Source organism: Trachemys scripta, chromosome 1 (assembly GCF_013100865.1).
Source record: "Trachemys scripta elegans isolate TJP31775 chromosome 1, CAS_Tse_1.0, whole genome shotgun sequence".
Classification (NCBI taxonomy): Eukaryota; Metazoa; Chordata; order Testudines; family Emydidae; genus Trachemys; species Trachemys scripta.
In genome coordinates, this window is record NC_048298.1 from 19042671 (window position 1) to 19055538 (window position 12868).

The 12868-nt window shown below is 41.9% G+C and overlaps 1 protein-coding gene across 3 annotated transcripts in view; it reads left to right on the top strand.

Moving 5' to 3' along the window:
- PCLO (piccolo presynaptic cytomatrix protein) overlaps positions 1–12868 on the top strand; it is a 504664-nt gene that overhangs the window by 236461 nt on the left and 255335 nt on the right. For all 3 annotated transcript variants that reach the window (XM_034765561.1, XM_034765570.1, XM_034765579.1), the window contains exon 4: positions 4780–5703. In XM_034765561.1, the coding sequence (XP_034621452.1) occupies positions 4780–5703 (924 nt within the window). The remainder of the gene's footprint in view (positions 1–4779; positions 5704–12868) is intronic.

The window sequence follows — 12868 nt, forward strand, 5'->3', positions numbered from 1 at the left end:
GCAGACTATCCCAGAGTCAAGGCCCTTAGGCCTTCCAATGTACATGCTCCAGATGAGCTGGCAGGAAACCAGGTAGGTTTCAAAACCAAATTGGAATGAAAGCAAATTTCAGCAAATGGAATTATCTCCACAGAGCAATAATCATTAAGAACTTTTGTACCACATCTGCAACATATTGGATTATACTTCATACATAAATATAACTCATATGTTAATACTTTGGGATATTAGCAACAACAGCTTGCTACCTTGAGGTGGAATACAGTAAACTTATTCATAAGGAGTCTGAGTATAAAATAAATTTAGTACGCATCAAGCATAATGTGAGGCCAAATCCTTAGCTGATATAAATCACATAGGTCTGTTGACTTCAGTGGAACAACACTAATTTATACAAGCAGAGGATATAGCTCATGGAGGACCGCCAACCCAAACATTACTAACTCATGAGTCTGGCAGTGTAGTCGTGTGGTGGTCGGTCCTCCCACTCTGAGTTGGAGGGAGGCCATCCCACCTCACTACATCATTGGGATCTCAGCCTAGTATTGGGGAACTAGCAGTTTGGCGATAGTGTCCTAACTGGCCCTAATCTCCTCCTGCAGAGAAGGGCACACCCAGTAATCACTCAGCTCTGGGCTCTTGCAACAGAGTCGGGGAAAAACCCAGTAGTCAATTAGCCCCGGTCTCTTGATTCAGAGACAGGGCAAGCCCAGGGGTCAGACGTCCTAGCTTCAGCAGACAACCAACAAGCCCAGGCCCTGGTGGTGGCAGGTGAGGTCTGGGCCTATTCCACCGGACCCCCAACCCAGAGCCCTAACAGTGTCGGAGTGGTCTGCCACTGGGTCAGTAGGGCTCCCAACCGCAACACACTGGCCGTACCTGAGGCAAAGCTGCAGCCAGACTGCCACTTTGGTTGGCTGCCCCTGGGCCACTTCCTCCCCTCCCCTTGGGGTGTACCTGGATTAGCGGGGCGTCATCTGCCTCTTCTGGGTAGGTGTCCCATGGCAGGGCATCACTGGGCTCAACAGCAGTGTCAGCAGCTGGGAATGTCTGTCTCCCTCTGTGTCTCAGCCCAAACTGAGCGGGAGGCCCTGCCCTTTATATTTCCTGTTCTGGTGTCGTACTTCTGGTGGGAGGGGTGAGGCAGTCCTGGCACCACCCACGTGGGCAGGGAGAGTGGTTCTTCCCCCTCTGGCTCAGAAGGAGGCCACACGGCCTCACTACAGGCCCCAAAAATCATTAGATTGGCTTATGAATCATGAGACCAATTACAAAAATACATTTTGGTTCCTTTTATTTGTATTCTGGTTTTGAGCCCTGTTACACTATACTGGAGTCACGTTTTCATGCTTTTCTCCCCAACCATGCAGGTTAAAAAATTACCTTAAAAATAAAAATACATCTGAGATTCTCACATATTCACATGACTGTAGAATCTGAGTCTTTAAGAAAAAACATGAATTATTGCAAATCTCAGAATTAAAATCTTGAAAGATGGCAACAGAGCCTAAGGTTTGTTCAACTAAACTGATAGATCATTTGCCAGGATCATCTCGGTATATCTCATCTAATCAATCCCCTGCCGTTTGGGGGCCTCGGGGATTGGTGCACCGCAGCCCCTCCTATTCGCTGCCTGTGACGTAGAATAGTTTAGTTTTCTGAGGGCTCTAGTACTTTAGACCAGTGGTCTCCAAAGTGGGGTGCGCAAGAGATCCTTGGGGGTGCACGGCAGGAGGAGCACTTTTTTTGTTTGTTTGGGTTTTTTGCTTCGACGCGGCAAGGGGTGCGTGCTCAAAAAATTTTTACTGGTAGGGGAGCGCGATCAAAAAAGTTTGGAAACCGCTGCTTTAGACTAATTTCAGTTGTTGGGTTTGTTGTGGGTGCTGGGTGGCATTGGTAACCTGTGATGTACAGGAAGTCAGACTAAATGATCTTGTGGTCCCTTCTTACCTTAAACTCTATGACTTTATGACTCTAGTAGCCCACATTACTTTGGAGATGGTCTTTCTTATTGTGTACGATCCATGGCAGCTGTTGGGCTTGGATTAGCATCTCCTTGATTTAAAATGGAGGAGACTGTAATGGTGGGGGCCATTGACCCAAGTTCATTCAGGCAAAATAACTTCTTTATTCATACAGCTTGTTGCCTGAAGGGTTAGTGGAGAGCATTCTTTGGTTGTTTTTTGTTTAAGGAGAAAGTGTTGGAGTCTGTATTGGCACTGGGCCAAATTTTTATTTATAGTGAGCCAGGTCTACACTTAAAATGTTGCTGAAGCGTTTTAGTGAAGATGCTCCTATGATGCTAACAGGAGAGCATAGTTAATCCACCTCCCTGAGAGGCAATAGCTGTGTCAATGGGAGAAGCTCTCCTGCCAACATAGTGCTGTCTACACAGGGGGTTAGGTTGGTATAACGGCCAAACACACCCCAGAGCAATGTCTGTACTGGATATAAGTCTGTACTGGAGACCTGACCTGACCATAAACTCACACAGGCACGTGTACACACATTCTCTAATTTTGAGCTAAGGTCCTGATTCAGTGTCCACTGAAGTCATGGGAGCCTTTCTTTTACTTTCTGTGGGTGTTGGATCACGCTTTTATGTGACTGTCCTGATTAGCACCTTATAGAAATCAGTATAAGAAGCTACAGATGACTCAGTAAAGAGTTAGATCTTGCAGTCTTTATTGGGGGAAAATTACCAATTATTTCAAATGCTTTATGTGCTTCTGTGTCAGTGACAATTACTAATACTCATGTGTATGGGGCATTGTAATGAAAAGTAAAATAATAAGTAGGTAAGTGCAATTTTTAGACAAAATATGTGAACCATGCTAAAGTGCAGATATCCCTCATTTTGGATGCTAGCAACATAATGATCTATTTGCTGACAAAGAAGGCTACTTCTATTTTAAATATTAAACAATCCCTTCTTCAGACCTTGTCGTGTTTGCAGTTTAGTTTTTATAAGCGTTTGATTCACACACAACACTCTTTTCATGTGCAATTCTAATAAATAATTTACAATTCTTACTATTTATTATATTTTCTAAATCTGTTTTGGCCTAGAGCCAGCAAGATATTGGTGGAATGCTTAACAGAATTCCGGTTATTATTCTTGGCCTTGTAAGACTTCATAAGCGGCCTGTAAGGACAGAAACAAAATGACAGGGCAATTGCTAGTTTTAATCTGGTTGACGTTCAGTTGCGACCATTCTTGAGTATGACAGAGCAAAATATAAACTGCACTGTGGGAAGAAAAGAAGAATACAAGGGCTGAGCACCTCATGTGAGGTGCTTGGTGGCTGAGGCCCAGATTTACAAAAGCATTTAGGTGCCAAAACATGCAGATAGGCACTTAGTGGTATTTACAAAAGTGCCACAGTGAAATAGGCACCTATGTCTCATTGACTTTCAATGGCAGTTAGATGCCTAGCCATTTGGCACCCATCTCTATCTTAGGGTGCCTCAGTACCTTTGTAAATCTGGCCCTGGACATCTTGCAGAACTGGATGCACATTTTTCTTTTTTCTTCCCAGGTCAGTAATATAATCCCTTCCAGCTCTACCTCTGTGATTGTAGGATTAAAGACCTTTTTTTTTTTTTTTTTTTTTTTTTTTTTTTTCAAGAATACTTCCATTCTAAAATTATCTGAAGCATGTCTTTGATGTAGAAAGGGGTCTCTGTTCTTCAGCCACTGTTTTCTAACATATTATTACTATCACTGTTATTTCTCTGTTTATTATATTCTATGTTTCCAAATAACACCCTCCAAGTGATAGGTGTTTCAACAGACACTAAGCCACTGGGTTGGCACTGTGAAGAAAATAGGAGCTCCAGTCCAAATGCTGTAAAAGAAATTGAATCTATTAGGCCTTCCCCCATCTTGTTGAAAAGAACAAAAAGAAACACACAACAAAGGTTTCTGTAATTTACAGCATAAGGATCTTGGTCCAATAATGGGGCTCATTAGCTGGCTCTGAATTAAAGTTTCCAGGCTAACTCCTTCTCCAGAGGTTTCTGGGGTTTTTTTTATACTGTTTACTATGTCTCAGGTTCTCATTTGAAACCTGCTGCAACTATAGCCAAGTTCTGCTGAAAGCAATCTGACTCTTCTGTAGCCAGGCAACCACCACCATGAGTTTATGCACAGGTGCCCATTTGTCCTTTTCCTAGTTTTCTGGGAAAGGTAGAAAGAGAGACAGAATGCAGCAACGATTTACCAAAGGAAGAAAACAAAAGAAGGATGACCTATCTTTCATTCATATCCCATTGTCTCACACACACACTTTTATCACACAAAACTAGAAAATCCAGAATAGGGAAAAAGAACTAATCTCTATCGGAAAAACAGATAAACAAAAGTCCAAAGCAGTCCATTAAACAGACAGACCATCCTATTACAATGATAAAAAAACATACAGGAAGGTATTGTCTCAATGTGTATAAGAGGCTAGATGTTAGGCATATATGGACAAGCTTTCTAGAAAAGAACAGCAATATTTTGGATGAATGATAAAATTTTCAAGGGTATTTATGCCCTCCTGTTACTTTCGATGCATTAAATTTTGCATTAAAATGTTGCATTCTGTGTGGTTTAGATGAATGGTGTGAGTCTTCCAGCAAAAGCTATCTGTGGGAACCAGGAAAATAATTGTGTACAATGTTCATAGGATTTTGATTACAAGTACTGTAGTGACAAAAATAACAGCCAAAAGCACAATATGATTTTACTTTCAAAAATATTTATTTTATTTAATGTTGTTTGTTATGTTATAGGTACAAGAATGGCTGTGCTTAAACTGCCAGAGACAAAGAGCAATATCAGGACAACTTGGGGATATGGGCAAAATGCCACCTCCAATGGCAGCCCCTTCACAATCAGTATCCAAACCATCTGTTGTTCCTCAGCGCCAGCCTATGCCAACCGAGTCAGATCACCCTCCGAAAACTGCAGCACTGCCTACCCAAATAGTGGAAAAATCAAAAGAAGAACCAGGAATTCAGAAGAAAGTTCCAAAGTTTCCACAGGGGAAATTGGCAAAGACTCTTTCAGCTGATAAAATTCAGCAGGGGATTCAGAAGGAAGATCCAAAACTTCAACAGGGGAAATTGGCAAAGACACTTTCAGCTGATAAAATCCACCAGGGGATTCCAAAGGAAGATCCAAAATTCCAGCTGGGGAAACTGGTTAAGATACCATCAGCGGATAAAATCCAGCAAGGAATTCAGAAGGAAGCTCCAAAAATTCAGCAGGGGAAACTGGCAAGGAAACCCTCAGCTGATAAAATTCACCAGGGAATACAGAAGGACGATCCAAAACATCAACAGGGGAAACTGGCAAAGACGGCGTCAGTGGATAAAATTCCTCCGGAGATAAGTTCAGATGTAAAGCAACTTATAAGCAAATTGGAAGAAGACAAAAAATGTGTACTCCCAGAAGAGAAACCATTCCTCCCAGAGGACAAAAAAGAGGACGTCAGAGTTGAGACTAAAGGACAAGGTATCAAGGAGAAGTTAGAAGCCAAAGTACCTCCTGAAGAATTGCAGGTTAAGAAACAAGAGGAGATTAAGAAGGAAGATTTGGCCACTGGGATTCCACAAATGGTATCCAAACATGAAAAAATCCAGAAAGAAGAAACCCTAGCTCAAGGAGCACCTTTGCCAAGACCTGATCGTGTGGAAACAGTGAAAGAAAAAACAGTAAGATTTTTTTCTTTTCCTTTTGCTACTGTAGGCAATAAAGGACCTGCTTCTGCAAACCCGTACTTATGTGAGTGGTCCTTACTCTCAGAGCTGTTGCAATGACATGGGATGTCTCTCACTGGTAAGGGTGATAACTGTCAGTAAGGCTTTGCGCAACAGGGCTCATAGTGCCCTTGTATGGGTTTTCATTTGAGTTTGGATAATTTTCAGTCTCTACACTTTAGAACTGAGACTAAACCAAAATTGCTTTTTTGAAGTCAGATTCAAACTTTTCTCTTTTTTTAATGGCTGTTGTAGATTCCTTTAGGCTTTTGTTCAGTTTTAATCGTTGAAGCTGATACACATATTTCATAGATCTCAATCCTTGGGAGAACCAAGCTGCAACAATGTTTCACTCTGTTAATCACTGTTTTCACTGGTCTCTCTTGATTATTTTTTGCTGTAGAGATTTTGATTTGGAGGAAGTGACCAGTATAAATTATAAAATATCTATATTTCTTTGTCCGGAAATGATGGGCAAACGTGCTGATTTCATGGGCCTTCATCCTTCATTGGGATCTGCTAATACAGATTTTTATGTCCATGTGGGGTTGCACTGGCCCACCGAAGGCAAATGGGATTTGCATGATACAGGGGTCTGCAATACTAAATCCCAGTATAGGATTAATGCTATGTTTTGTAGTAAACTTACATACATAATATATAACTCATCCACATTGTATATCTTATTTCCTTCTCTTGTGGAAAATTGCATGTTTTCAAGTTGCAATTATATATGGACTTTCCATTCACATAAATCAATGAATGTTAGCATGTACTAACTGATATACCTGGCTGCACTGTACAGACGAATTTCCTGTACCTACTGTAATTTTTAAGCCATTCGTCAATTAAATGTGGCTAAAAAAATGATTTATACATATTTTGTGGGAGATGAAAAATTGTGCTTCTTCTAATTAACCTTGAACTAGTGATTGATCATTCATTAGAAAAGTATTGGGGTGGTGAAGGGAAATTCTTTCATGTCTGCCAGGTGTGATACAAAGCTTTCAAATAGAGCTGGTCTATTTTTCAACAACAAAACCCACCAAAATATTTTGGCTGAAAATTGAGAGAGCTTGATTTGGAAATGCAGTTGTAGTGCCTCGTGGGAGTTGCAATTGGGGTGCCTCCTACTCTCATTCTCTTCTGAAAGACAGACTCCCTGGCTGGACTACATCCAGAGGTGAAAGTAAGCCGGTCCGGTCTGGTATGGCGTACTGGACTGGACCAGCTTTTCCAGTGGTGATTTAAAGGGCCCAGGGCTCTGGCCCCTGTGGGGAGCCCCAGGCCCTTTAAATTGCTGCCAGAGGCTGGGGCTTTAAATCTTGAAAGTCCCGCCTCTTCCGGTTGAGGACACACACCCCTCAGGACTCCGGCTTACCGGTAAGTCCTTTAAGTTACTTTCTCTCCTGACAACATCTAACATGATACACCATGGTCTCTCCTTATGGTGAGGGGAGGTAATTGCACCATGGGAGTCCTAGCCATGATGCATTATGGGAGATGAGAAGATTCGTTTTAAAAATGGGAGCCCAGTCTATAGAGAAGGATGGGGCTGTAAGGAAATGGAACTACAACTCTCGTGCGGCACAGTGGCAGGATATCCAAAACAACATATTTTAATTTTTGGCTGAAAGATTTCATTTTGGGGGCATTTGATTTTTCAACAAAAAATCAGAATTTTCCATGGACAAGAGATACTTTTTCACAGAATATTTTGTTTTATGAAAAACCCAATTTTCTGTCTAACATTTTGGATGGACAATTTTCAACCAGCCCAATTCTTCAATTTCTATAATTTCATTTTGTATTATGCAAAGACTAAAAAATGTTGCCTAGTGTTTAGGGCATAGGTCTGAGATTCCAGGGTTCTGTTGATAGTTCTCACACTCATACACTAATCATGGTATTTCACCTGATTTCTGTATAGAAAACTTGCTCTCTTTCTTTTTGTGTTAGTATCACTAAATACTTATTACAATCAAGGAGACTACTGGAATAAGGTGAATGGGATTTAGCCTTCTGTACCTCACTTTACTGATCTGTAAAATGAATATAATGATAAACACATACTCCACATTACCAGAGTGAAGCTTTGGCATTTACTTAGTTAATATTTGTAAAGCAATTGGAGTTGCACACATGAAAGGAGCTACTTATATATATAATTGTTATTATTATTATTATTTATTAAAACCAGAACTCTTTGAAACGTAACACACATTTTGATAAAGATACTAATTTTTAAATGCAAAGGTTACATTATTTTTTTCCTTTCCTTCTTTTTTTGGTCACTAGGGAAATCCTTCTTAGTTTCTACCAATGTGAAAATAAATTGTACATCTGTTAGTTTGTTTCCTAAAAGCAATTATGATAATTTATTGTTATTTATTGAACACCATTAATGTTTTCTCTGAAGTACAACAAACGGCAGGAGATACAATCTTGCCCCAGGGCTCTTGTAAACTAAGTAAGACAGAATATAACAATTTGAGTAGATTGCACATTTACACCTCTTGATTTGGTGCAGGTCAATCTCCAGGCAGTGCAGAATATTTTTTAAAATGAATTTTGGAGAGGAATAGTTAAAGGATTTCTATAAGAAGTATTTTTAAAGTAGGGATTTGAGTGAAAAGGTAATAAATTTTAGCACTTACAGTTGCTATATGCAGTTTGCTATCTCTATGCAAACATTAATTACATCTCACAGTATTCCCATGAGATAGATCAATATTAGTATTCCCATTTAACAGAGAGTGAAATTTAAGCATACATTGCAGCCAAGGTGCGTGGTTTCAGCACGTGACCCGAGCTAGCTTTAATCTAGCTAGCGTGAGTACCATTAGTGAAATCACAACAGCAGGCTTCAGCATGGTCTGTACAAGCCCATCTAGAACCCTGAGTACTTACACGGGTGGCCCATGCTGACACCTGTGTATCCACAGCTTCTCTGCTGTTGGTACTTGCACGAGCTAAATTAAAGCTATATTGGGTATGTTTACACGTGCTGTCATCACACCTCCGATTGCAACATATACATACTCATACAGAGGTTAAGGTCCTCATCCACAGCCCAGTAACATCAATGGAAACGCTTCACTGAGCTTTGGCTCAGATTCTGAAGGACTTGCCCAAAGCCATTGAGTCAGTAATTAGACCCAAGATTAGACTTCATTAGATTCTGTCTCCTATTCCTGTGTTCGGTCCACTTGACAACACTGCCCTGCTACAATTATTTGGTTTTAGGTTTTGTCTATGCATTATCTTGACCATTATGTATTATCTGTCAAAACACCTGCTAAGTTTCAGAGTTACAAGATCAATAATTGGAGGAGGAAGGAAAGACCAGTTTAGAAGAGGCTTTTCTCTGAGTGCCTGGACATAGTGAGAAAGTAGAGCTGGTCATAATTTTTCAGTATTATGATTAATTTATTTTATCCAGAATATTTACACAAGATCTTTTGAAAATACTCCATAAAGAAGTCAGCATTTTTAACCAGCTGTAGTGAGGGAGGAGACTGGACAAATTCAAAAGGACCAAAACAAAGCCCTTTTTCTCCAGCATTTTAAAGGGTGATAAGTGACAACTTCGATGTCAAAGAATCATTTACTGGTTTGTAAAATTTGATGCGTCTTAGCAAATATACAGTTGCCAAAATGTGTATGTTCTTCCCATTGGTTAAAATCTTACACAACCACTGGTCTTTCTAGTAATTCATTGTTTCTTAATTAGAGCTGATTCAGAAAAACTTTGACCAGAACATTTTCCATTGGAGAATTCAGTTCTGTTGAAATTTAAACAATTTAAAAAATTGCATCAATTTTGCCAGTATTTCATTTAATTGAATAAAAGTTCCAACAATACTGAAACATCCTGTTTTGAAGTTATAATGAAATGTTGCAATTTTTTCCTTTCAAAATGTCTTTTTGTTATGATTTTTTTATTTTGTACTATATTATCTTTTATAAAATAAAATTAAATTAAAAAAAGGTTTTTACCAACCCCAAACCACTTTTAAAAAAAATTCTTTCTTCGAGAATTTCAAAATTATTGGGTTTAATTCCTACTAGGAACAATTTTTAAATCTCCAACTCCTTAACAAAACAGAGTTTCCATTCTCTGCACAGGTCTGTTCTTAATCCTTGTAAGAATGACTCAGTCTGAAAATTTACATAGCATACTTTTTAAACATTCATTTTCTTTTGAACAATATTCTAATTTAATCTAAATAATTTGACATCTGTAAGCAATTTAGCCACAAAACATTTAAATATTACCCTCTCTACTTAGTAATGTCATTCCTACCATGCCAGGGAATATTATAAAGAGATACCTTGAACAACATTGTCAGAATCTGAGTGATGGATAAATATGTAAGAATAAGGGGGATTTTGAAAATAAAAAACTCTTACAGGAAATAGTTAATAATACCTACCTCTTATACAGTGCTTGTCAAAGAAAGGTAGTATCACCATCCCCTTTAATAGATTGGGTAACAGACACACATCTCTAGTTAACAGGGCCGGTGCAAGGAAGTTTCGTGCCCTAGGCGAAACTTCCACCTTGTGCCCCCCCACCGCCCTGAGGCGCCTCCCCCACCCCTGGGAGCCATGCGGCAGCTCCCCACCTCAGCTCACCTCTGCTCCGCCTCCTTCCCAGCACGCCACCCCCGCTCTAATTCTCCTCCCCTCCCAGGCTTGCGGCGCCAAACAGCCGATTGGCGCTGCAAGCCTGGGAAGTGGGAGAAGTGGAGCGGCGACCGCACGCTCGGGGAGGGGGTGTAAGAACGCTGTAAAAAAAAATTGGGGGCACCGCTTTTTGGTGCCCCCAAATCTTGGTGCCCTAGGCAACCGCCTAGTTTGCCTAAATGGTAGCACCGGCCCTGCTAGTTAACAGACAGGTAAAGTGACTTCCTCAAGACTGTCTAGCAGGTGAGTGGCAGAACCAAGGAGAGAACCCAGGTCTCCTGAGTCCGAGTCAACTGCTGCAGCTGCTAGGCCACACCTGCCTCTAAGTCTGTAGTGATTTAGAGCTTTAAACAGAGGGTTTAATTGCTGTACTATAGGTACCTCTGACACATTTTTAATTTTCATAGGAATGAAAATGAAAACTGCAAATGTAGCCTCTCTAGCAGGCCAGTCCAACTCCATGGAAAAATAATCTTGTCCTCTGCCAGTAGAAAGACATTACCATTGAGTTAGGTGGGAATTGGAGCAGGGTTTAAATTGGCAAGCTTACGGAAAAAAGGCCCTGTAGGTTTGTACACCATTCCGGAAAGCCTGCTGAACTTGACTGTATGAACCTGAGTCCCTCTTAGTTTTGACAGTGAAGCAGTTATATGTTTGCCATCAACTTCAGGCCCCTAATGTTGTTCTCTGACAGTGGTAACAGTAATTTCACCATCCCACCACATAGCCCTCACTCGCACTGTATTTTCCTTCAAATATCATCATTCATCAAAACAAGTTGTTCTACAGTTATAATTGCCTTGAATGTAAGAAGTGATATGAGGCATCCAATGATACATCACAGGTAAATTAGATGTATGTTGCCTCAAAACACGATGATGTGTCTTATTATATTTGCATGATGTGTATCACCAGACACGCAACTATACACATGGGCGTAAGGCGTAAAATAAATTATTGTAAATTGTTCTCCTCCCATAGTGGATTTTTAAAAAGCTCATTACATATATTCTTATAGCTCAGGGGTAGGCAACCTATGGCACACGTGCCAAAGGCAGCACACAAGCTGATTTTCAGTGGCACTCACACTGCCCGGGTCCTGGCCACCAGTCCGGGGGGCTCTGCATTTCAATTTAATTTTAAATGAAGCTTCTTAAACATTTTTAAAACCTTATTTACTTTACATACAGCAATAGTTTAGTTATATATGATAGACTTATAGAAAGACACCTTCTAAAAATATTAAAATGTATTACTGGCACTCGAAACCTTAAATTAGAGTGAATAAATGAAGACTTGGCACGCCGCTTCTGAAAGGTTGCTGACCCCGGTTATAGCTAATAGAAGCACGTTAATATTTTAGAGCAAATTCTGCTCCCCAGTTGTGCAATGTGGAACTCCTCTGCACAATGCAGGCCCCTATTACGGACTACGCAATTCCATGAGTAGAGCTCCCTCTGGTAGCAAGGGGAGCTCTATGCAGAGAATGCAGTAAGAACACTCATTGCGGATTAGAGACTAAATGTTTATAAGCTGTCATTTCATTTGTTATTCAGTGATTACAAGTGAGGCTGTTTGTAGGCAAGGGACCAAAGGGCACAGAAGAGCTTGGGCTGGCGATGTTCAATGCTGGGACGACAGGCAGTAGAACTACCTCTAGCTCTCTTAGCTTGTTCTGTCAGGGGATAGCAGGGAATAAATTACAGTTTGGACTCCATAGATAGCCCTGTCAGCAGCAGCTAGAGGGGGATGTGCCTGAATCGGTTCATCTCCTGGCTGCCCTGACCCAGCGCTGTCCCTACCCATATGCAAATTATGCAGCTGTGTAGGGCACCAGGAAATTTGGAGCACCAAATTTCCTGGTGCCCTACGCAGCTGCATGCTGCTCCAGCCCCTGGGCTGCCTCTTCCCTATGGCCCCCATGCCAGCCCCGCCTCTTCCCGCCCCTGCTCCACCCCATCCCCGCCCCCACTTCAGCCCTTCCCCTGAGGACTGCCGCAGGGCAGGCCTGACCCTGCACTCACCGACCCGGCCCCAGCCCACTCTGCTCCGCTGGCTCCCAGCTGTGCCGCTGGTGAGTGCTGGGGGGCGGTTCCTCCCTGCCCCACAAGTCACAAGGCTGGGCGCCGGAGGAGCAGAGCAGAGTGGGCTGGGGCCAGGTTGCTCTACCCTGTGAGTGCGGGGTCGGGCCTGCCCTGCACTCGCTGGTCGGCAGGAAGTGGAGTGACCTGGCCCCAACATTCTCCCCTCCGCCAGCTCGTGCTGGGGGGCGGTTCCCCCTTGCCCTCCAAGCCTGCTCCTGCCCCCTGCGGAGGCCTGGGGCCCAACACACACACAGAGGCCTGCTGCGGGGGGGGCTGCGTATGGCACCAAAATGGCTAGGGATGGCCCTGCCCTGACCACTCATCCTGTCTGGTCTATGCCTGCTGGC